General features: G+C 52.5%; 2 protein-coding genes across 7 annotated transcripts; one reads left to right on the forward strand and one right to left on the reverse strand.

The window, feature by feature from the left end:
- Positions 1-62: 62 nt before the first annotated feature.
- PHETA2 (PH domain containing endocytic trafficking adaptor 2) lies at positions 63-5001 on the reverse strand. 4 transcript variants are annotated; one of them, XM_043440315.1, is made up of 3 exons: positions 4920-5001; positions 3312-3395; positions 63-2295 (listed from the first exon to the last, which is right to left on the reverse strand). In XM_043440315.1, exon 3 carries the CDS (start codon positions 2288-2290, stop codon positions 1502-1504), a length of 789 nt encoding a protein of 262 aa, XP_043296250.1. In that variant the 5' UTR covers positions 2291-2295; positions 3312-3395; positions 4920-5001; the 3' UTR covers positions 63-1501. The 4 variants fall into 4 exon arrangements, with proteins under 4 accessions (XP_043296250.1, XP_043296248.1, XP_043296249.1 ...); XM_043440313.1 differs by lacking the exon at positions 4920-5001 and adding an exon at positions 4643-4900; XM_043440314.1 differs by lacking the exon at positions 4920-5001 and adding an exon at positions 4498-4632.
- A 2754-nt stretch (positions 5002-7755) lies between these two features.
- NAGA (alpha-N-acetylgalactosaminidase) lies at positions 7756-16831 on the forward strand. Of its 3 annotated transcripts, none has more exons than XM_043440715.1 (10): positions 7756-7895; positions 8330-8444; positions 9220-9355; positions 9850-10021; positions 10505-10682; positions 10991-11085; positions 11808-11969; positions 13573-13770; positions 15619-15762; positions 16182-16831. In XM_043440715.1, the coding sequence occupies exons 2-10, from the start codon at positions 8429-8431 to the stop codon at positions 16314-16316; spliced, it is 1236 nt and encodes a 411-aa protein (XP_043296650.1). In that variant the 5' UTR covers positions 7756-7895; positions 8330-8428; the 3' UTR covers positions 16317-16831. The 3 variants fall into 3 exon arrangements, with proteins under 3 accessions (XP_043296650.1, XP_043296651.1, XP_043296652.1); XM_043440716.1 differs by having other exon boundaries at positions 7757-7891; XM_043440717.1 differs by lacking the exon at positions 7756-7895 and adding an exon at positions 7931-8129.
- The last annotated feature ends 7904 nt before the right edge of the window (positions 16832-24735 follow it).

Genomic DNA, 24735 nt, shown 5'->3' on the forward strand with positions numbered 1-24735 from the left:
TGAAAGGGGGGGGGGGGAATGGGGGCTTTCACACAAACTGCTAAAAAAGGAACCAATACGAGTAATAAACACGGTGTTTTTAATCATATAAAAAGCACTGTAACAATAAGAAATACAAACAAAAAACCTATAATATCTGTGTATAAAACAAGAGACACAGGCTGTGGGACTCCCGTACAGGGCTAGGAAGGTAGCCCCTCTTCTTAGGAAACAAACAACAAACCTAGCTTCCTCGGAGCAGGTCCTGGACCCTGGGCAGCATCGCAGCCTCCTGGACTGAAAGAGGCTCTTAAGCTGAAGCCGAAGGCTCTAGGTCTAGCTGGCCCCTCGTCAGGCCTCATAAGACCCCATAAGACCCCAGTGAGGGAGAGAAGCTAAGAAGGGAAAGACTGTATATACTGGATGAGGCTCTGAATCTTCCATCCAGTCGCTGCCACCAGAATCCTTAGGGTGCCAGGCTGGTCGGCCTCTGGCCCTGTCTACCCAGTCACTTTGCCTCTGAGAACAACTGGTAAAGAAAATGCTTGGCATCATGCTGGTGAGAGTAGGAACCAGAGGGTCTTGGCAGATACACACTGGGTAATAAGAAAGACTAAAGGAGTTCCTAGGGGTGTCTGGATCAGGAATACCTTTAGGGGCCCAGTCAAGAAAGAAGAGTTTATCACAGGGTGCCAGGAATCCTATGTCCAAGCTCCTAGAATGCCCAGGACTGAAATTCAAAGTCACTGACTTTCCCAGAGAGCCCACGTCAGCTTCCCACTTGGCAGCTGAGGACAGAGTTTCTGCTAACAGAAAAGCTACTGACCCCTCCTGGGGCAGTGACCAGCACCATCTGTTGACAGGGCAGTCAAGGAAAGAAGAGGGGCCCTAACACTTTCTAATCAGGATAAATCCCTCTTTGCTAACTAAAGGCCCTCTCCCTCCAAAGGGCCCTGTCTTCACTGCAGGATAGGGGTCCCACATTCAATCTTCTCACCACTCAGGAGGAGCCAGGCCCCAGAAACCCCTGTGACACAGTAAATCCACTTTTTCTGACAATGTCAGTCCCTCAAGCCAACACTGCAGGCAACTTCGGGTATTTACACAAGATTCCCCATGTTGGAAACTGTAGAATTGTATAGGTGAAGGCGGAGTGGCCTGTGGTCATATGATATTACCCACTTCATTAATATCCCCTGAGAGAGGGGCAGTCCAGTGCAGAGTCAGCAGACCTGAGTCTTGCTCTGGGACTGCTGAACAAGCCACGTCTCCTCTCTGGGCCTCAGGAAATAAATGGGTTGAAAGTTAATGATTTCTCAGTTCCCTCTAGGCATGAAGGTGGACTTGGTTTTTCCCTGAGGGAAAAACCTAAAAAGCAGGAAGGAGAGAGCTCACCTCAAAAGCAACTTCAGAAACCAGTTAAAAAAAAAAAGAAAAGAACCTGTAAAACCTTAAACTCCTGAAAAAGCACTGGCCCTGGCGTCCTGACCAGCAGGACAAGGACCCCCAGAAGGGCCCAGGATCAGGGTCTGTCCTGGTCCTTGCATTCTGGCTGGTTCTCCTGGGCTCTCTGCAGCCAGGCCCGCCTCAGCTCCATAATCTCCCGGCCGTACCACTCATGCAGGGTAGAGAAGCAGGAGGTCTCAGGGGACACGGGGCTCTGCCCCCTGCCTAGAAGGAGGCTGGCAGGGCCCTGCAGCTCCCACTCGGCCAAGCCCCGCCCTGCTGGCCGGCTGCCCCCTTCTTCCACCAAGCCCATTGGGCTGCAATCTCTGGAGAGGGAGTGGCCGTTCTCCAGGCCAGGAGACCAGCGGTCAGGAGCCTGGGGCTTGCCGCGGCTGGAAACGGCCTTCCAGGATGAACGGCGGTGCAGGTCCAGGCTGTGGCGGGCTTCACGCAACTGGCTCTCCAGCTCGCGCACCACCAGGCGCATATAGCTAAAGCTTGCTCGAGACAGCGCCTTCACCCAGGCCTCCTGGGCCGCCGGCCCATCTGCCGCGAGCAGGTGTGGGCGCACCCCAGGAGCGTCGAAGCGGATGGCAAAGGCAAACTCTTCAGGCACGGGAGCCTCAGCCAGCTCCACCGTGCAGCCCTCCAGCACCACCAGGCTCAGAGGGGCCCGGCCCTCTCGACTCTCAAAGGAGAACAGCAGGTTGCCCTTGAGGACAAACCAGCACCTTCGGCCAGCGCCACTGGGGGTGGGTGGCATCCCTGCGCCTCCCCAAGTGCGCAGGAAGCCTGTGTGATCTGCAGGGGAGTCGCTCAGTGCGTAGTGGGCCACACTTCTCTCGTTCAGCTTCATGGCTCCCATGAGAACTGTGAGATGACAGAGGCGAACAGCGATCAGAGAGGGAGGCAGCCCTTGCACCCAGTGGGAAAAAGAGTACTGGCTCTGGAGAAGACCTGGGCCCCAGCCCCGTGGCCTCTTCTTACTTTCTGTGCCCCAAGGTTCTCAGTGTCTCCATCTGTGAAATGGGCTAGTCTTCCTGCCTTTGCTCTCTAAGGGTTGTGAGGATCATGCAAAAAAAAAAAAAAACAAAAAACTGGATATCAGAGGACTCAGAGAAAAGGAAAATGTCATTTGTGTCAGACCAGGAAGTATGGCAGGGCTGTGAACAGCTTTTTAAAACCCAAAGGAAAAGGCATCAGCTGGGCTGAAATGGACCGCAAAGTCATAAAAACCATTGTGCTCATGTCACCCCCTAATCTGAGGGCCCCTTAGCTCCAACCCTGAAGCCAACCATCCAGGGTTTCCGTGGGTCCCTGCTGGCCTTTCATTTGATAATGGCACAGTTGTCCTTTTGCTGCCTGCAGGGCCAGATAGGGCTGGAGTGGGGCAGGCCTGCCTCATTCCTTGATCAGTGTGGATTCAGATAGGGAACTTCTCGGTAACAAGTACAAACATAGGGCGTGGTGGAGTAAGATCAACCTCAGCTACCAAGTGTTGATGTCCCATACGTGTGTGCTAAGTCACTTCAGTTGTGTCCAACTCTTTGTGACTCCATGGACTGCAGCCCGCCAGGCTCCTATGTCCATGGGATTCTCCAGGCAAGAATACTGGAGTGGGTTGCCATTTCCTTCTCCAGAGGATCTTCCCGACCCAGGGATCGAACCCAGGTCTCTCATGTTGCAGGCAGATTCTTTACCATCTGAGCCACCAAGGAAGCCCACACTAGTGGCATATAATCCAACTGTTCTCCTGACTCACAGAAAACTGAGACCAGAACGGTGAAGGTGAACTTCCCAGGATCACATGGCCAATGAGAAGCAGAGCTTGGTCTCCTGATTCCCTCACCTCTTTGGGGGGCAAGTCCTGGCAGTGACCCACTTACCCTCAGAGCTCCCTGGGCAGGGGTGGGGGCCTCTCTTGTCTGGCCACACGGCTCAGCCCTTCGACCTCGTGGTTTCCAGGACACCTGCAAAAGAATTCTCAAATACAGTCAATCCATCCTAAAGGATTGGATTTACTCCTACTCAGCCTCAGGTCAAATGAAACCACCACCTCCTCCAGGAAGCCTTTCCTGACCCCTGATAATCTACTGCCCTGCCCAAAACACACATACACACAGGTCCACCCAGGCCCAGCACTTAAAAGCAATTTAAGGATCTGAGTCCCATTGTCCTGATCATCACTCTTTGGACCTCAGCACCCTGCCCTCTAAGGCTAGGTCAGAGTTAAGTGCCCACATAGCTTGTTGCTTTTCCCTTTTAGTACTTGCCACATAGTTTATCTGTGGTCTTTAAGTAACCTAATTTGAGAGGCCTGCCCTGATGACTATATGTAAGGTGGTCCTGATCAGGAAGGTGGTCTGATCAAAGGTGACCCAACAGCAGCCTTCATCCCACAATGATCTCCTTTGTGTTTACAGCGCTGTCCCCAGCCCCAGAATGTCTAGAACCAACCAACTGGACTTGGTTCCAGCCCCTTGCAGGGCTTGGGGAGGCCCTCAGAAAGTATTTGTTAAAATAACTGAATACAATAGTGGACAAAATAAAGCCCCTCCTTCCTAGAGCCTACATTTCCGAGGGGGAGGCAAACTGTAAAAAAAAAAAAAAAAAAAAAGGACAAAAATAAACAATAATTAATGTCTTTTAAAATAAATTCAATAACGTGAAGACCCGTCTTGATAAGGGCTATGGAGAAGCAAGCCGGGTCCTGAGATGGGGGCGGGGCCGGTCTCCGATGGTGGTCGGAGGAGAAGGAAGAGAAAAACACAGTTGGTTGGTTCCTTGAGCAGTGGCCTCACCTCCCGGCCGTCCAGCACTGGGGCGCGGAGAGGAGATCCTGAGCCGAGCTAACTGCCTCCCCTCCCCGGGGAAGGGCGTCTCCTCCCCACCCGGTAGCCGGGTTAACGGGGCCCGCATTTCAACCCCGGCGGGAATCCGCTGCACCGCATTTTTCTAGATTCTTTTGTTAGAGGAGCGGCGGGCTGGGGCGTGGAACCCACTGGCCATGGCCACCGCGGGGGGGCGGGGGGAGGTCTGACCCGCTGTCGCCCAGAAACGGTGTGGCCTCACCGGGAACTCCGCGGCCAGAGCCGCAGACTCAGGGCGCGGCTGCCGCCTCGGTTTCCCCATCGCGCGGGGAGCGGCCCCGCCACGTCCCCGCGGGCCACGCCTTCCCGGGGCCGCCTCCTCCCGAGCCCGCCGGGCCCGCTCTCACCTCCACGCCCCCGAAGCCCCGGAGCGCGGCCCACGGGGTGGTCCGGGGCCATTTTGACTCCGGACCCCACGCCTCCGTCCGTCCGGGCCGCTAAACGTGGCCGCGGGAGCCGAGAGACCCCGCCTGGGCGGCTCGAGTTACCGCCCTCACCCCTCCCCGCCCACGACTCAGTAGGCCCCGCGATCCACGACGGGGGGAAACTGAGGCCCGGCCGGCCGTGCCCGGCGTGAGGCCCAGTGATGGTCGGCGGTGGCCGGCCTCGAACCCGAAGTCCCACCTCGGGCCATCCGGGGGCCTCGGACCCAGGCCACCTCCCAAGAACTTCGAGACCTTCTCTTTCCCCCTCTCCAGCCCCCCTCTCTCCGCCCGGCCCACTTCTCGCACAGAGCCAAGTCTGGGACGGCCTCGGCCCAGACGCCTCCTCTGGGCGGGCTCCTACCCAGTCCACGAGGCCCAGCCCAGCTTCCCAGCCACCCAACCCAGCCACCCAACCCAGCCCCCTGGAGTCGGCTGGATCTCCGCTTCCGGGGTGGGGGGGATTATCCATTTCTGCTCCCTTCACTCCTGTCAGCCTGCAACCCATCTTCAGCGCCCAGGCTCTGCCTGGGGTCAGTGGACAGCTAGGCCTGCGGGAAAAGGACGCAGGAGTGCACAGCCAAACACTGGGGAGGCTTTCCTGACAGCCCGGGGAGCCTGGTGAGCTCACAACATCTGCCCATGAACTTGCTGGTTGTCACCTCTAGAGAGTTCTGGCCGTGGCAGTTCCTGCAAGAAGCTCCTGCTTCCCAACGCTACCCCGGGGCTCTTAACTCCTCCGAGCTCCTTCATATTATTTAGGCCTCAGTTCCTGTCCCCTCCCCAGCCATGAGAAAGCAGCCTGTCTGCAGGTCTCTACCACATCCCTGGTTTGTATTTGCATGATAACACTAACCACTTATATAAAAAAAAAGTTCCCTACATTTATGCTTTTATTTTGTTTATTAACTGTCTCCCCCACTAACTTTTATTCAGTTACTAATAGACACCATAATATATGGGATAGGAGGCAATAAGTTCTGTGGAAAATACAGAGCAGGGGCAAGGAGTCTGGGAATGGTGGGGGGGCCAGGGTGGGAAGGTTGCAGTTTTAAATAGATTGGTCACCGTAAGCCTCACCTAGGTGACATTTGAGAAATAATTGAAGGAAAGGAGGGAGCCAGTCATGCCAGAATCTGGAGGGAGGCGCATTCCAGGCAGAAGGAACAGCTAGTGCAACGGCTCTGAGACCTGTTGTGTTTGAGGAACTGAAAGGAGGCGTGTGTGTGTGTGTGTGTGTGTGTGTGTGTGTGTGTGTTGGGGAGTGGCAGGAGCCGCAGGATACTGGGTTAGAATGTGTGGGGTGGGGCTTTGTAAATCTGTGAGGGTTGGTACTCCAGACTGAAATGAACAGCCATCACCAGGTCTTGAGTGAGGTTTTTTTTTGTTTTTTTTTTTAAATAATTGTTTATTGTGCTCTATCTTCATTGCTGCTGGGGCTCTTCTCTAGTTGGAGTGTGCAGGCTTCTCATCGCTGTGTCTTCTCATTGATGAGCACTGGCTCTAGGGTGAGAAGGCTTCAGCAGTTGCAGCCCGTGGGCTCAGTAGTTCAGTTCCCAGGCTCCAGAGCACAGGCTTAATAGTTGTGGCGCCTGGGCTTAGTTGCTGTGCGGCATGTCCAGTCTTCCTGGACCACGGATCAAACCCGTGTCTCCTGCATTGGCAGGGAGATTCTTTACCACTGAGTCACCAGGGAAGCCTTTGAGTGAGGTCTTGAGCTATGTTTTTAAGGATTTCTCTGGCTGCTAAGAAGAAAAAAAATATGAGTGGAAGCAGACCAGTGAGGAGGATGCTGGAGTAATCCGGGGAAGATGTGATGGGGGTTGGGAGAGTAGAGATGGCCAGATTATTTTTTTGGATGCACTGCATGGGCATGCAGGGTCTTCCTTCCTCAGCCAAGTATGGAACTAGCGCCCCCTGCGGTGGAAGTACAGAGTCTTAACCACTGGACCGCAGGGAAATTCCTCAGCATGCGCGGGGGCGGGGGGGGGGGGGGGGGGGGGGGGGGGGGGGGGGGGAGTGCTCAGCGTGGGGTTTGAAGGTGGAGAGTACTAGGTCTGCAGAGAGACTGGACGTAGGGAGTGAGGGGAAGAGGAGCCAAGGAGAACTCTAACGATTTGGCCTGAGCATCTGGAAGGAAAGTTGCCATTACCTGAGATATGAAATTGGCAGGTGTTTGGAGCCAGTGCTGTTTGAGACGCCTTTGACCATCCAAGTGAAGGTGCCAAGAATAAAGTGTTTGGTATCTAGTCGTTGCTCAATAGGTATGTGATGAATGAAAGAGGAAAGAATGCAGAGTGTCTGGATGAGCGTAACAGGTGGCCCAAGTGTCAGGCAAGGTAGGAGAGTCTCCTGGCTTTAAAAAGCGGTTCGTAGCACCTATTCATCTTCCACTACAGTTTCTGAGCGGTTTACTAAGGGCTATACTCCAGGACATGCTCTCATTTTTCTTTAAAAAAAGCCCTCAGCAAGTGTCCACGCCACAGCTATTAAATAAGCATCTACAGTGCCCTATCCAGAAGACTCTTGAGAGGCAGGGAGATCCAACCAGTCCTTCCTAAACGAAATCAGTCCTGAATATTCATTGGAAGGACTGATGCTGAAGCTGAAACTCCAAAACTTTGACCACCTGATGCGAAGAACTGACTCCTTGGAAAAGATCCTGATGCTGGGAAAGATTGAAGGCGGGAGGAGAAGGGGACGACAGAGCATGAGATAGTTGGATGGCATCACCGACTCCATGGACATGAATTTGAGTAGACTCCGGGAGGTTGGTGATGGACAGGGAGGCCTGGCGTGCTGCAGTCCATGGGGTTGCAGGGACATGACTGAGCGACTGAACTGAACTGAACTGAATCCTCGCCTTAAGGGACCCGGCAGAAGTGAAAGGACTAGCTCGGCGGAGATGTGGACCCTGTGCGGTGGGCGCGTGCCTGCCTCGGGAGCGCGCAGAGCCGGAGCTCGAAGGAGGAGGGGCTTTGGGAGGTTCCGAGGGCTTTCTGGACCCGGGTAGGGCGGGGCAGGACGTTGCTAGGGGGATTCTGATAGGTTCCGCCGGAAGGTTTGCTGCCGTCAGGCCCCGCCCCACTAGAACGCGGTAGACGAATCAGGTGACTGCGGCTGTAGTCTACTCGGGAGGCAGAACCAGGCGGCGGCTCTGATCGCAGCGGAAGAGTCAGTAAGCTGTGGAGGGTGGGCGATTCTGGGTGGGATCCCTGGGCTGGGGCGCTGGGCCTGCGGTCTTTGAGGGCGGGGGCGGCAACTCAGCCCTGGTGGGAGTCCGGAGGCCTGGTCCCCGGCTTGCCACCTCCATTCTTCCTGGGCGTCCTCGAGTCTGTGGCTGCCTCTCTGTGACCCTAGCTTGGCAGAGGGTCGCCCTTGGGCACTCGGGGTTCCCAGCACGGCAGAGGAGGTGAGGTCTAACGTCCACGATACCTTGTTGAGTATTTCCGACGGAAGAACCCAGGCTTGGGGAAGTGATGGCTGGGGGGAGAGATTGGGGGCTGTGAGGGCGGCTTGGGCACCCAGCGTGGGATCCACACCCAAGGTTAAGGGCAGCAGGCTAGCCAAGCAGGAGGGACCCCAGTGCTTTTCTTTCTTTCTTTTTTTCAGTGCTTTTCTAACGTTTCTTAGCTTCCAAATCCCGACATACGGAAGCTGGTAAAAGCAGAGCAGATCTGGTCAGGTCCTGAGACCGCTCAGTCCAGAGCAATGTTGCTGAAGACAGGTACCTACACGGACGGGGGTGGGGGGGTGGCTTTGGGAGGGTAAGTGACCACTTGGGGGGTGGGGGCTGCCTGGAGGAAGTTCCAGTCCTGTGGTTTCTGGGCCTCCTTCCCTGATGTGGGCATATGGGGAGACATGTACCTCTCTTATTCTCGGAGGTGGGCCAAGAAAAGAGGAAATCCTTCCCACGCAAGAATCAGTTCCCCTCCAAAGAGACCTCTTCTTTGCTCACCCCCCTCTACCTCACAGCCAGAGACCCTATCTTCTGTAACATCAAGGTGTGCTGAGACCAGCCCTATAAAGTCAGTATGGAAGTTCCATTTTACAGATAAGCAAATTAAGGCCCTACAGTGCTGTTCCCACCAGCTGACGTCTTAAGCCCTTCCGAAGCCTCTTGGGTGCCTACAGAGAACATTGAGCCCCGGATGGGGCTCGGGAGACCTGAAGCCTGGCTACAGTGTCCTGCCAAGTTCTGTGTGAATGGAGTGGGGAGAGCTGGTCAGGGTGTAGAAAGGCTGTGACCCCAGGTGTTAAATTTTGGTGATCCCAGCACTGCTGTGGTGACAGCAGGGGGGAATCCAGGCCTCAGACACCGCCCTACGCCTGGGGCTGTCCACCCACTCACAGCCTGGTGGGAGCCAGCAGTTGCAGGAAGAGCCCATTCCACCTTAAGCTGGAGAGTCTAGTTCCCCTAACATGCGGGGCTGGGCGGCATGCGGATGGGGTGGGGAGAGGGCTGGGGCTGTGGGAGCCACTCACAATCCACCCCCCTGCAGTGCTCATGCTGGCCTTGGTGGCCCAGGTGCTGGTCCTGGAGAATGGGCTCCTGCGGAAGCCTCCCATGGGCTGGCTGGCTTGGGAACGCTTCCGCTGCAACATCGACTGCGATGAGGACCCGAAGAACTGCATCAGGTGAGTCACCACCTGACAAGAGTGGGGGCAGGGAAGGGGGCTCAGCTCAGAAAGAGGGCAGGGTTAGGGCCCCCGCCCCATCCGAGAGGAAGCAACCAAAGGTAACTTTTGAGACATCTGACACTCAGCCTCATGACCAGCGTGGGGACATCTGTGGTGACCTCAGGCCTGTAGGGGACCCAGCCCCTGAGATAAGGAAAAGGAGATCACAGTTAAGGGTCAGGTCTGACCCCACGTGCTTCCCACTGGCCCAGTCCTGCTTCTTGGCCTGGAAGCCAAATCACCCCTTTCGCTCCACCCTGCTTATGGCTCGGGACGTAACCCTTGGTTGCCCGGCTTAGTCTCCAGCTTGACAGCAAAGACCATGGTGCTTACAGGCTGGATCTACAATCAGAGTATCTGAGAAGTTTGAAACACTTCTGAGGAAGGGGGGTGGGGTTAGGGCGAGGCCCATGCTGGGCCACTGAGCAGCCCTCTTCCCTGCCCCTTGCCAGTGAGCGGCTCTTCATGGAGATGGCTGACCGGCTGGCACAGGATGGATGGCGGGACCTGGGCTATGTATATCTTAACATCGATGACTGCTGGATTGGTGGACGTGATGCCAAGGGCAATCTGGTGCCGGATCGCAAGCGCTTCCCCCACGGCATTGCCTTCCTGGCTGACTATGTGAGCCCCACCACCGCAGCCCTGTCCTGCCCCTTGGCCTGTGGGCCAGACCATTCTTTCCATCCCCTCCTACTTAGGGCTCATTTCTATAATCCCTGCCTGAGAACAAACAGTCTGGTGGAGGAAATAGATATGTGAACAGGTAGTTATGAGCCATGGTTGTGAGCAAGAGCAAGGAAGGACCTCTCATTCAGCCTGGGATTTCAGGAAGGTTCTCTGGAGGAGGCTGATCCCAGGGAGGGCATTCAAGGCAGAGGGGATGGCAGGAGGAAATGCCTAGAGGCCAGAGATAGCTCACGCAAGGTGTGTGTGTAGGAGGGAGGGGAAGGGTCATGGTGGCAGAGGCGAGGCCAGGCCAGAAAGCTGGGACCCTTCTCTCGGGGCTCTTGGGAGCCTCTGAAGGTTGTAATGGGGCCTGGTCAGCTGTGTCTGTGAGTGGTTCCCTGAGGTATCCACTGTGTTCTCAACCCCTCCCCGCCCCAGGCTCACTCCCTGGGACTGAAGCTGGGCATCTATGAGGACTTGGGCAACTTCACCTGCATGGGTTACCCGGGCACGACGCTAGATAAGGTGGTGCAGGACGCGCAAACCTTCGCCGAGTGGAAAGTGGACATGCTGAAGCTGGATGGCTGCTACTCAAGCCCCGACGAGCGGGCCGAGGGTGGGTCCCGCAGCTGGCTGGGAGCCATTAGTTAGGGAGGGGTGGCCGTGGAAGGCCCCCCAGTGCCCGTCTGTATGGCCCCTAGTGGGTAGTGTTTCCCAATTCCTCTCCCCCAGGGCCTAGGGGTATCTTGGCTCCCAGAGGGCTGGTGCCTTGCTCTGCCCAGGGTGTGTGTGCAGCTCTGGGTGCAGGGGAGGTGCCTCCTCTTTTGAGCATTAGTCTCCTCACGTGTAGGGGCAGGTTTGAGCTGAGGCCCGAGATCACCTTGGGTCTCTTCATCCTAAAACGTGGCGGTTGGACTTCTCTAGGGTACCCCAAGATGGCCGCCGCCCTGAATGCCACAGGCCGCCCCATCGCCTTCTCCTGCAGTTGGCCAGCCTACGAAGGGGGCCTCCCCCCAAAGGTGAGCCAATCTCCGCACCCCCAGCAGTGCTCCCCGTACCCAGGCCTTCTTGCCTTCTGTGCAGCCAGAGCTGCTGTTGTCCTAGTCACTCACGTGCTGATTTGTAGGAGGGTCGTAAGTACCTGAGGGGCCTGAGCCAGCCCAGGGTCTTAGAGGAGGCAGTTGTCAGGTGGGTTGAAGGGCGTGGGAGCCGTGTGTCAGGTGCTAACATGGCACCGCTGCTAGCAGGCAGAATCCTGGGTGGTACCGAGTGGGCTTGGAGGGCCAGAAGACCAGTGAAGCGCCAGGCAGATGGGGCCTAGCCTCCGAGAGGCCTCGTGGGCACCTCGCCAGGGGCCCGCTGGAAAGGGTGGAATCAGATGTGCAGACTGGAGGGAGAACCCTGATGGAGGGTGGGATTCTCCCTGAGAGAGGGATGGGCATGTGGGAGGACGGCTCTGGGGACCCCAGCCCGGGTTTCTATACCCTGGGCTTGGTCCCCGCTGGCATGAGAGGGAAGGGTCAGTTTCCAGCAAGCAGCACGCCTGGAGGGGAGGCCTGGGCAGCCCCAGAGGACGCACGCTCCCTCCGAGGCCCTTCCTCATCCTGAGCATGCTCAAAGCCTGATCTCTTCCCCCTTCCCACCCTCTGTGTCCCCTGCTGAGTCTCCCCAGACCCTGGACGGTCTCCGGGCCACAGAGCGTGACGCTGGCCCGGGACTCTCTGCCTGCCCCCAAATCCAGGTGAACTACACCCTGCTGGCAGACATCTGCAACCTCTGGCGCAACTTTGATGACATCCAGGACTCCTGGAGGAGCGTGCTGTCCATCCTGGACTGGTTTGTGATCCACCAGGATGTGCTGCAGCCGGTGGCCGGCCCGGGGCACTGGAACGACCCAGACATGGTACCAACATGGAGGGGACTGGCCCGAGACCCACGGCCACGTGCTGTCTTCCTGGATGCTCCTTGCCAGGCTCTAGCTCGGCACCTCTGAAGCGTGTCCTTGAACCACCATGTGGGACATGCCGTGGGCGCTTGCTTACCGTTCTTTTCCCGGGGCCCCACCCCCACCTCTTGGATCAGAATGTTCAGGGAGGGCCTGGGAATGCCCATTGTTAACAGTCTTCCCAGACGGTTCTGATGTTTCCTGAAACTTGAGAACTTGGTCTGGAGGGACTCTGGTGCATCATCCCTCCATAGGGTGGAGAGCACCATGAGCCCCCACTCTCCTGTCATTCCCTCCCTAGACTGTCTTCACCAGTTCTGCCTCTGAGCCCCTCCTCCACGCTCTGTGCTCTTCCCTCCACAGGCAGAACTGGCCCCTCATACCTACCTCACTCATAGCCCTGACCACTTAAACTCCCTTGCAATTTTTCCTACAGTTTTATAGCTGTCTCTTCACTTAGTCACCAAGTATTTACCCCCAGTGACGGTTATGATAATTACAAATACTAAGCCAGATGAAGAGGTGCCTGCTTATAGCTGTCTCTTCACTTAGTCGCCAAGTATTTACCCCCCAGTGATGGTTATAATAATTACAAATACTAGGCCAGGTGGAGAGGGTGAGAAAGGGACCTGCTTTATACAGTTCGAGCTCCAGCTCTGCCACTTACCTTGGGCACTTGACTTCATCTTTTCTATGCCTCAGCTTTGTCATTTGGAAAATTGAAATAATAATAGTAGCTCCTCTAATAAGGTTGTTTTGAGGGTTAAAAGGATGATCCTTTAATTTTTCTAGGCCAGTGCATGTCTGTTATTGTAAACAGGACTCAGTTCCCCAGGGGTTAGGGAGGAGCTGACCTTCACTGACCCACTAAGCACTAAGCCCAAGGCCAGGTACTTTTATTTTTTGGTCATGCCACATGGCATGCAGAATCTTAGTTCTCCGCCCAGGGATCGAACCCGTTTTCCCTGCAGTGGAAGCGTGGAGTCTTAACCACTGACCACCAGGGAAGTCCCCAAAAGGATGATCCTTTAAATGCTTGGCTCCATTTGGCACATATGCAGTGTGTAACTAAATTGGTCTCATTAAGTACACAACAGTGTTGAGTTAGCAATAATCGTTTGTGTCCTATTGGTATACTGGTTGCCCTGGGGGCAGGAGTGCCCATTGGTGCAACTACCTTTAGGGCAGGTGGGTAGCTAATGGCAGGAGCAGACACTGTTCAGGTCTGACTTCCTACCACCCTGGCTGTATTTCTTCCATGTTCCAGTTTATAAATGCCTTTGGCAGTAGGATTTATTAGATCCTTTCAACAACCTGTGACATGGTCAGAGCATATTATCACCCCTACACTCTTGGTAGGAAAAAAAAACACTGAGGCTCTGAAAAGTGGTTTGACCCACCCCAAAGCCACAGTGCCAGGGAACGGTGTTAGCAGAACTAGGGCCCATACCTGGCCGTCTTTCCCATCTCTATCTTGTCTAGCTACAAAAATTTAGAGTTGGTCCCCATGCCCACCGCTCTGTGGAGGGCAGAGCTGAGCACTCCTCTCTCCTACCCCCAGTTGCTCATCGGGAACTTTGGCCTCAGCTTCGAGCAAGCCCGAGCCCAGATGGCCCTGTGGACGGTGCTGGCGGCCCCCCTGTTCATGTCCACGGACCTGCGCACCATCTCTGCCCAGGACATAGACATCCTGCAGAATCCACTCATGATCAAAATCAACCAGGATCCCTTAGGCATCCAGGGACGCAGGATTCTCAGGGTACTGGGGTATGGGAGCAGGGAAGGGGGTGAGGCTGAGAGACTGGGCTTCCCTGAAAACAAGGCTGCAAGCTGGAGGTTAAGGGGTCGGGACCGGGGTCTCTGAAATCCACTCAGTCCCTCCTGGTTGCATTCAGTCGGAGGCTCTACTGGCAGCTGCTCTGACTGTCCCCTACTTAGCCGGATAATAGCAGGGCCAGAGCAGGACAGCTCATGGGACTTGGGGAAGGGAGACATCACCACAAGTGCATGTGGGAACAGCGTGGCCCCCTGGCTTGGAAGTATTAATACAAGACATCCACACAAGTCTGATGTCTGACAGAGAACTGGGGTTTACCTTAGAGTTTAGGAGTTGCTGGAACCAAGGAGTATAACTAAGCCCTAGTAGCAGGATTTACTAGTTTTTGAGCACCTGCTGTGTGCTAGGCATTCTAGACACATTTTCTCAGAAGGTAGATGCTCCTTCCTGGTTTTACAAATAAGGAAACTTAAACTCGAACAGTCTCGATGACTTGGTCCCAAGGCCACATGTTGGTTCTTTAATGGACCGGAACCTGGTGGTCCGGAGTCGACGATAAGAAAGTAAGAGAGAGCGCTTGTTGGTCCTTTAATGGACTGGAACCTGGTGGTTCCGAGAGTAAGAGAGAGAAAGAGGCTGACATCCCCTGGTTTACGCGGAAAGCCAATAGAGCCCTGTTCTTAGGGCTCACGCTGCTGCACTAGGCACCAAGGCGCCCTCTCGAGTGGGTGAAGGCACAGTGCGCCTTCTCGAGAGGATCTTAGAAGCCCGGGCAAGAAACTGAGCTCAGCGGGCCTCCGCGCTCCAAGGAATTAGCCAGAAATAGAGAGAGAGAAGGAATAGAAAGAAAGACACGGGGACCAAAGCTCTGATGGAGCAAAGGTGTTTTAATCAACATGGCGTGGGCATATATACTGTCTTACCAGGTGGTTATTCTCAGTAAAGACAAAGATTAAAATTCCAGACTTAGAAAACATAAGATGATCTCTATCAAAGAGAGAGTTGCAAACAATCACCTTTTACCGTATGGCTCATAAAAAGGAAGAGGGTACTTATCACTGTAATGAGAAATGCCTGGATTCCTCAGCCCCAGGAAAGGTGTGCCTCTCCTCTTAATTCCTGAATATTCAGGAATCAATAAGGGCCAGGGGGTTCCTGACAGATCCAAAACAGCACACAGGAAGCCTCTTGTTAAATGCTTCCTGACAGCCACACAGTTGGTAAGTGGCACAGCAGGACTAGAGGCCGGCAGCGTCGCCTCAAAGCTTGTGCTCTCTGTGCAGAACCCTTGCCCCTCTCTAGTGAAAAGGAGTCTCCAGCACTCTAGAAGGCACCTGTTGAGCCGGTGATGCCCAGAGGAGGCGTCTGATCCTGCAGAGGGGCCGACGGTGGGGCCAGGCCCGGAGACCTTCTGGAGGATGGGGCCTCCCCCTTCTGGCTCCTTGGGGCAGAGCTCGTCATTCCCACTGGACAGTGCCCCCCGGTCTAGTGCCAGGGGCTGTCCACGGGGGTCGCTCCTGTTACCCTGTGAGCTCGCTGACGTTAGGACCTCAGGCAGCACTTGTCGCGTCCAAACAGGGGGCCTGGCACAGAGGAAGTGTCCAGGAGCGTCTGTTGAGTCAGGGAAGGAAAGGAAAGAAGGAAGGAAGAAGGGAAGAAAGAAAGAAAGAAGGAAGGAAGGTGGAGTTAGAGGAGTTGGTGCTGGAGGGCTGTTTTCCCCTCTAAGCTCCTGTGGGCTGGTGGGACCCAGAGCTCAAGGGAGGGTTGGGAAGGGGGCTTCGGGGCCTGCTGAGCAGGGCCCCCAGCCAGTGAGCCATCTTCCGTGCCCAGGAGAAATCCCACGTTGAAGTGTACTTGCGGCCCCTGGCCAGTGAGGCCAGTGCCATCGTCTTCTTCAGCCGCAGGACGGACATGCCTTACCACTACCACTCCTCCCTTGCCCGCCTGAACTTCAGCAGCTCTGTGGTGTATGAGGTGAGTGCTCTGCCGTCTCAGGACTTCGGGCTTCCCTGCGGGCGCTGCTGGGTCCTCACTCACACACCCGCCCTGCTGAGCCGTGGGTCCTCCGGCTGGCGCGGCTCTCTGCTCCGGTGTTTTCAAGCTACACAGATGAACTGCTGTGTGTAATCGAGTCCTGCCAGCCCCCAAGGCCGTGGGCTCCCCTCTTCGGTCTTGCTGGCACGCTTCTCGGGTTCTCACCCCCACCTGTGCTTGGGCACCACTTGGTTTTGCCAGACGGGACGTGATTGGGGGTTCACGCTCCCACTTCCTGTAGGGCAAACTGGAGGCTCCACACAGACAGGCCAAAGGCCAGGCGTTTACATCCTCTGCGGGGTGGGGTGGGGTCTGTGCAGCCATTCTTAGGGTGGCATTGGTGCTGTCCTCCCCTGCAGGCCCAGGACGTCTACACGGGTGACATCATCAGTGGCCTCCAGGATAAAACCAACTTCACGGTGATCATCAACCCTTCTGGGGTGGTGATGTGGTACCTGTACCCCATCAGGAAGCTGGGGATACCCCAGCAGTGAGGGGCTGGGGCCAGTGACAGGCTGTGGCGGCACCACCGAGCCTGGACCACGGAGGGTCCATGTGCTGAGGGCCAGTGCAGTGGGGTTCTCTGCTACCCAGGCCCGCTCGGTGACCCGACCTCATCAGACTCGGGGTGCAAGCTGAGGGCCAGGTCCCGCGCCCTGCCGGAGCGTGAACTCTCCAGGAAACTTGTCTCGGGGAGACTTCCTGTGGCTTTGTGGGCCTCTACGTTGTCTGCACAGCCCTACAGATACCGCTGACCAGCCCGGTCAGCCTCCCCTGTGGGGACAGGCAGGGACATGAGGATCTGTCAGGACACGAGCCTCAGACCTTCTGTTTGTTGACTCTGAAATCAGGAATTTTGGGAATTTTTCTTGTAATTAGGAGTGGAGCTCTGATCCCTAGTCAGGAACCCCCATGAATTATGTGATTGACTTTCCTGCCCGGAGAGGGCCTTGCAGGCTGACACGGCCTGGGCTCCTTCGGGTCACCAATAAAGCTGTTCTTCTGTCAAGTAGTTGCAACGTGGACCTGGGGCCATGGGCACCTTCAGGTAGGGACTCTGGGGAGCATGACACAAGGGCTGGTTTCAGATTTTGGCTCACAGGGAAGACATATGGCATCTTCCGGCACCTCCCTCCACAGCAACCGGCAGATTGTGCTTCTAACCATGCCAGGCTTGCCTCCCACCCCAGGCCATCCCTGCCCCCCCCCAGCATCGTGGTGGTGACCACACAGTGCAGCCGGCTAGTGATGTCCTGGGCCCTCTCCCCCACCCCGTCCAGATGTTACACGGCCTGCCTGCCGGGACCACGCTCAGCGGCCCCCTCGGCTGCACATGGAAAGACCCTGGTCTGCTGAGGGACGCTGCGTTATTGCCCGGGGCGTCTTTCAGGTGCCCTCCCCCTTTCGACAGGCCTTCAGTCAGTGGCGCCCCGGGCTGGGAGCAGCCAAGGGCAGTGAGCTCTGCTTCTCCCCACAGGGCCCACACAGCCTGCCCTCTGCCCATCAGTGCTCCCAATGCCCCCCTTAGCTTCTTCTCTCCTAACTTGGCTGAGAGGACTTTTCAGATCCCTCAACTGTGTCCAGAGAAAGGTCCAGGAGCTCTCTTTGTGACATGACATATATTTCCTGCTCCTCCTAGGGAAAGGGGTATCCACAGAACAGCTGGTTCTTGACTTCGGTTCCTCGTTCCCAAGCCCTCTCTTTAGCTAAGGCATCAGGGCGCCTGTCTTCCGTGGTGGCTCTCGTTCCCCTTTGGAAAGGGGCAGCAGAGCAGGCAAGGTAGGTTCTCCTTGTGCTTTGGGGCACCCAGGCCCCAGGCTTTGCGTGGTCCTCCCTGTAGGAACTCTTCTGGAGGCTCTCCCATGTTCCCTTCCTCAGGGGTCTGAGGTCCTTATGTTTAGAGTGTGGTGGAAAGAACTCTCAAATGTGCATTTTACAGTGTAATTTAAGATCTCTGGAGTCCAGGGTCATCAGAGGAAGCTCTCTTTTCCCAGTTGATGTCTTGAGGCTGTGGGTCACTCAGGAGGACTGACGCCTACTTAGCCCAGGCCTCTGCCCTCTGAGGTCTGGAGCTGTCAGCTCCAGCTCTTGGTCATAGTGCTGTTCGAGCCAAATGGAATGGTCTGGGCAGGAACACTTCTTTTGCCAGTCCCAGGAAAGAAATCTTTTCCACCACCCTGGGATGTGGTGTATAGTGGTTGAGAACAACAGACTTGGGACTTGGGGCCAGGGATCAGCCTGGATTTGACCAGTTGATTACTGTGCCCTTCTAGACCCAGAGATAGTTTTTACTTGCTGTATAAGTTTATCCTGAAGTACCTGATCGATACTATAGCTTTAGCCTTTATTCTCTTAACACGCAGTGTGCCTGTCTTCTACGACATTGTTTTACTGCCTTTCACCAAAGGCCAGTTTGGGACTCAATTATTTTTCCCAAGTTTAGCCTTGTTTGAACCCAAGGGTACCCCTTCTGTTTTTTTAAAAAAAATTTATTATGGAAATTTTTTAAAATAAAAATAAACTGGTAATTAAACCTTCATGTACCCATCACCCGGATCCAACAACCATCAACCTGTGCCATTGTTTCATATCTCTCATCCCACACATACTTTTTTGCATGTGAGCTGGAATATTTGAGAGCAAATCAAAGAAAACTCTAAACACCACTGTGTAGCTCTAACTGATCATAGGGCCTTGAAAAGATGTGCCCTTAATAAAAAGTTTAGTCTGCTCACCAGTCTGTGTTCAGTTTTTGCCAAATGTGGTTTTTTAGGGGGTTTTTGCTTTTTTATTTTTGGCCACACGGTGCAGCTTGAAGGATCACAGTTCTCTGACCAGAGATTGAACCCAGGCTATGGCAGTGAAAGCCCGGAATCCTAACCACTAGGCCCCCAGGGAACTCCCACTGGTTGTCTCTAAAATATTTCTCTATAGTTTATTTGGATCAAAATCCAAGCAAAGGGTCAAAAAAGTGGTCCAGTAAGAACCACTGAAAGTTTCTCATTCTATAAAAGCAATGAAAAGTCTGCCGTATATAATCAGAATTAGCTTTAAACTCTGGAAATTAACCAAAGGCTTCCAGTAACCCAGAGAGTGCTCAGTCAAGAAAGATAGTAGAGTGTTGGTAAGAACAGTAAGCTTTGTTGAATTTTTAATTTACCCTAGTACCAGATATTGTCTCGGGGCTAGACAGCATATTAAAAAGCAGAGATATCACTTGCTGACAAAGGTACATATAGTCAAAGCTATGGTTTTTCCAGTAGTTGTGGGTGGATGTGAGAGTTGGACCATAAAGCAGGCTGAAGAAATGATGCTTTCGAACTATAGTGCAAGAGAAGACTCTTGGGACTGCAAGGAGATTAAACCAGTCAATCTGAAAGGAAATCAACCCTGAACATTCATTGGAAGGATCAATGCTGAAGCTGAAGTTCCAATACTTTGGCTACCTTATGCAGAGAACCGACTCATTAGAAAAGACCCTGATGCTGGGAAAAATTGATGGCAGGAGGAGAAGGGGGTGACAGAGGATGAGATGGTTGGATGGCATCATCAACTCAATGGACATAAGTTTGATAAACTCCGGGATATAGTGACAGACAGGGAAGACTCACATGCTGCAGTCCACGGGGTGGCAAAGAGTCTGACACGACCAAGTGACTGAACAACAACAATAGCACCAGATTTTAAGTCAGCTATTTAAAATATGTTCAAGGAACTAAAGGAAACCATGTCCAAAGAACTAGAGGAAAGAATAAAAATAGTGTCTCACCAAATAGAGAATACCAGCAAAGAGAACTTAGAGAAGGGAACCAAATAGAAATTCTAGAGTTGAAATGTATAATAACTGAGATAAAAATTTTACTAGAGGGGCTCAGCAGACATAACCACCCAGAAAAAAATCAACAAACTTGAAGATAGATCCGTAGAAACTATCCTATCCAAGGAATAGAAAGGAAGATGAAGAAAAATTAATAGGCTCAGAGACCTGTGAGATACCATACAGCACAGACATGAGGAGAGAAAGGGTGAAAGGATAAACAGTGGATGAAAACTTTGTATATTTGATGACAAATACTAATCTACACATCAAGGAGCTCAACAACCAACCAGTAGGATAAAGTCAGACACATTATAATCAAACTCTCAGAAGACAAAGTCTTCCCTGGTAGCTCAGCAGTAAAGAATTCGCCTGCAATGCAGGAGACCCAGGTTCAATCCCTGGGTGGGGAAGATCCCTTGGAGAAGGGAATGGCAACCCACTCCAGTATTCTTGCCTGGGAAATCCCATGGGCAAAGGAGCCTGGGGGGCTACAGTCCAAAGGGTCACAAAGAGTCAGACATGACTGAGTGACAGACCATACCATATATCCTAAGCAGAAGATAAAGGGAAAATTTTGAAAGTCAGACAGAAGTGACTCATCACATATGAGGGAATATACTTTGAGATGAATTAGAATGAATACAAAACAACAAAAATACTAAAACAGAACATACTAAAGCTTATAGAGTCAAAATAATAACCAGAGGGAAATTAATAGCCATAATTTGCCCATGTTAAAATCAGTGAAAAAACAACCTACACAATGGGAGAAAATACCTGCAATTCATGTATTTGATAAGGGACTTGTATTTAAAACATATTAAGAAATTGTAACTCAATAAAAAGGCAACCTAATTTCAAACTTGGCAAAGGATCTGAATAGACATTTTCCCAAGGAAGATATGCAAATGGCCAATACTCACTAAATGTAAATAAAAACAACAGTGAGATACCACTTCACACCCAAAAGGGTGACTAGAAAGAGTCAGATAATAATAAGTGTTGGCAAGGATGTGGAGAAATTGGAACCCTCATATGCTGCTGGTAGGAATGTAAAACCATATGTCAAAGGACCCAGAAGACTTACCCACCCATGCATCAGGTAATAGGCACAGACTCCAGTCCTGACTGTAGAAAGTGGCGTCTGAACTGGCCCCAGTCCCTCTCAGTCACAGCCTAGGAGACCCTGGAGAACAAAGGCTGTCTGAGACAATCACTCACAGACGGGAGAGCCTTTGTGGAAGTCTAGGTTTCCAGTGGAGACGTTCCAGCGCACTGCTGCAGAAAGGAAATAGTGGTCTGGACACACTGGAGAGGAAAAGAGGAAGATTTACCACGTCACCCTCCCCCGAGGCAGCACAGCTCTGCCCAGGGAGACACTCTCGGCCCTTGATTTCTCCCACAGGGGAAGCACGCGAGCGTGCGCCTGACTTCTGGCTGTGTCACGGAGGTACACTTCGCTCACTCCCCCCGGAGGCCAGGGTCATGGCTGCCTGATGCGGGGGTGGGAAGAGGCTGGGAGAGGGGCCGTGGAGGGCATTAAAGGATGCAGATCCCACTACCTGTGCTGCAGGCTCCATGGAGCCTGCCGTGAGCTGCTGGGGAGTCCTTGCCTGCAGGTCCCCACACCCGGCTCATAGGCTGCCCACCCCCTACCCCTCCTCACGCCCCGAACTGCATGCACCTCACCCACTCACACTGCTACCCTGTGGCCATCTCTCTGTGCACACTCCTGATGGTGGTGAGTGTGACCTTTGGCAGATGGCTTTTGAGCGCATGTAGAAAGCCAGCCTGAGTCCGCAGGCCAGGGAGAGACCACAAACTTGAGCTTTAACTCAGAGCTTGGGCAAACGAAGTGGAGGCTGTCAGCTCCTGGCCTGGTGTATCTCAGGATCAAGGGGGGGGCAAACAAGCTTAAGAATTCTGCCACAAGGGGGAGCAACAAGTATGGTGGCGGTGTATCCATAGAGGTCTGGGAAAGTCTCAGATTCTAGCAGCACTGACCGAAGGGCTTTCTCTCCCAAAGTCAGCTGGTAAAAAATCTGGAGGGGTGACTGCTACTGCAAGTGTGAAGACAACCATTCGAGACTTCAAGAAACATGAAAAACCAAGGAAACACGACACAACTAAAGGATCACAACAGTCTTCTAGGAACTGACTTCGTTCAAGGTAGCACAAACCTCCTTCAAGCTAGGCTCCAACAGTACATGAACTGAAAACTTCCAGATGTACAAACTGGATTTAGAAAAGGCAGAGGGACTAGAGATCAAATTGCCAATATCCATTGGATCATAGAAAAAGGAAATTAAAAAAGAACATCTACTTCTGCTTCGCTGACTATGCTAAAGCCTTTGACTGTGTAGATCACAACAAACTGTGAAAAATTCTTAAAGAGATAGGAATACCAGAACACCCGCCCTGCCTCCTGAGAAACCTGTAACAATACAAGAAGCAACAGTTAGAACTGGACATGGAACAACAGACTGGTTCCAAACTGCGAGAAGTACATCAAGGCTGTATATTGTCACACTGCCTATTTAACTTATATGCAGAGTACATCATGCGAAATGCCAGACCAGATGAAGCACAAGCTGGAATCAAGATTGCTGGGAGAAATATCAATAACCTCAGATATCCAGATGATAACACTCTATTGGTGACAAGTGAAGAGGCTGGGAAAGATTGAAGGTAGGAGGAGAAGGGGCCCACAGAGGATGAGATGATTGGATGGCATCACCGACTCAATGGACATGAATTTGGGTAAACTCCGGGAGTTGGTGATGGACAGGGAGGCCTGGCCTGCTGCAGTCCATGGGGTCGCTAGAGTCAGGCATAACTGAGCAACTGGACTGAACTGAACTGAACTGAAGAGGAACTAAAGAGCCTCTTGATGAGGGTGAAAGAGGAATGTGAAAGAGTTGGCTTAAAACTCAGCATTCAAAAAACTAGGATCATGGCATCCAGTCCCATCACTTCATGGCAAATAGACAGGGGAAGAGTGGAAACAGTGACAGATTTTATTCCCTTAGGCTCCAAAACCACTGTGGATGGTGATTGCAGCCACGAAATTAAAAGATGCTTGCTCCTTGGAAGAAAAACTATGACAAACCTAGATGTTGTACTAAAAAGCAGAGACATCATTTTGCCACAAAGGTCCATATAGTCAAAGCTATGATTTTTCCAGTAGTCATGGATGGATGCGAGAGTTGGACCATAAAGAAGACTGAGCCCCGAAGAACTGATGCTTTCAAACTGTGGTGTTGGTGAAGACTCTTGAGAGTCCCTTGGACACCAAGATCAAACCAGTCAGTCCTAAAGGAATTCAACTCTGAATATTCATTGGAAGGAATGATGCTGAAGCTGAAGCTCCAATACTTTGGTCACCTGATACAAAAAGCTGATGTAAAAATCTTTTCATTGGAAAAGATCCTGATGCTGAGGAAGATTGAGGGCAGGAGGAGAAGGGGATGACAAAGGATGAGATGGTTGGATGGCATCACTGATTCATTGGACATGAGTTTGAGCTGACTCTGGAAGATAGTGAAGGACAGGGAAGCCTGACATGATGCAGGCAATGGGGTGGCAAAGAGCTAGACATGACTGAGTGACTGAATAACAACAATAACAACTCAAAGACATGGAGATCTGCAGTTTACCTGATGGAGAATTTAAAAAAATAGCTGTTTTAAGGAAGTTCAATGAGTGACAAGAAAACAGAAAGGCAATTCAGCAAGATCAAGAGAACAACACATGAAAAAATGAGAAGTTTAATAGAGATAGAAACCATTTTTAAAAAGAATCAACAGAAATTTTGGAGGTGAAGAATACAACGAATGAAATGAAAAATTCAATAGAAAGTGTCAGTGGACCAGCAGAATGGTCTCTCTTCAAGTAACTGGTGTGGTTTCTGATTCCTGGCTGGACCTTGACAGGTACCTAGGGAGCCTGGAACTGGCCATTCAAAGGTCCAGGTGAGTGACAGGAAGACAGGGACGGGGGTGACTGTAGTGAAGATGAAGAAAAGAGTGACTGGCCAGACCTGCATGACTGAGTGGCAGTGGGCAAGGGACACTGGTGGTAAATAAAGACAGAAGTGTTAGGGAGTGGTTGAAAATTACCTATTTCATAACACTGCCTCTAGCAACAGTTTAACATTTCTAGACTCCCCTGATAAAAACAATAATACTGGATTCCTGTTTAAAGAAACTCAACCCGTTTTCAGAAACTATTTCCCCATTCAGTCCCTGGAGAGGCTGTATATGGGAGGGGTCCTGCAAAGACTGACCTCCCAGCTGAAAGAGATCCTATACTGCCCAGGTTGGAACAGAGGTTATTTGTAGTGAATCAGGATGTGCAAAATAAGAAACTAGGATGATTTGCCTCATTAAAATGGACTGTCTAGTTTATAGAATGAGAAAAAAGTTGCATATGGTGATTTAGTTATATATTCTAGTATCTAGATCTAAATCTTGGCTCCACTTACAGCAATCTTGAACAAGTTACTTAATTTCTCTGTGCTTCCACTTCCTCTTCTATGAAGTGCGGCTGTTAATAGTTCCTACCTCATAGGATTGTGCTAGAGGATAAAATGAGATCATTCATGTAAAGCACTTTAGAAGGGCACCTGAATAAGTCATTATTTAGGCCTGACGTTTCCACACTGTGGTTTTTGCCACCAAGCCCAGAAGAGCTCTGTGGGAAGCCTTGGGAAGTGACAGGCTCTCGCTCTTAATGGGTTTCCCAGTCCTCATGTCTCCCCGCTATCCCCTTTTTCAAAAGAGCAATTTTAGGCTTACTGAAAAATCAGGAAGAGAGTCTCCATACACTCTCTCTTCCCTCAGGTCTCCTCCAGTATCTTCACTGTTGGCATCTTGCATTAGTGTGGTGCATTTGTTGTAACCAGTGATGACACTGATGTGTACAACTAGCTAAAGTCCTTAAGGGAATTCCCTGGTAAGTTCAGTGGTTAGGTGCTTTCACTGACGTGACTAGAGTTCAATACCTGATTGGGGAATTAAGCTGCAAGGTGTGTACAAATTTTAAAAAATAAATAAAAATGAAGTCCATAACTTACATTAGGGCTCACCTTTCGT

The sequence above is a fragment of the Cervus canadensis genome, chromosome 21 (genome assembly GCF_019320065.1).
Source record: "Cervus canadensis isolate Bull #8, Minnesota chromosome 21, ASM1932006v1, whole genome shotgun sequence".
In the NCBI taxonomy this organism is placed as follows: domain Eukaryota; kingdom Metazoa; phylum Chordata; class Mammalia; order Artiodactyla; family Cervidae; genus Cervus; species Cervus canadensis.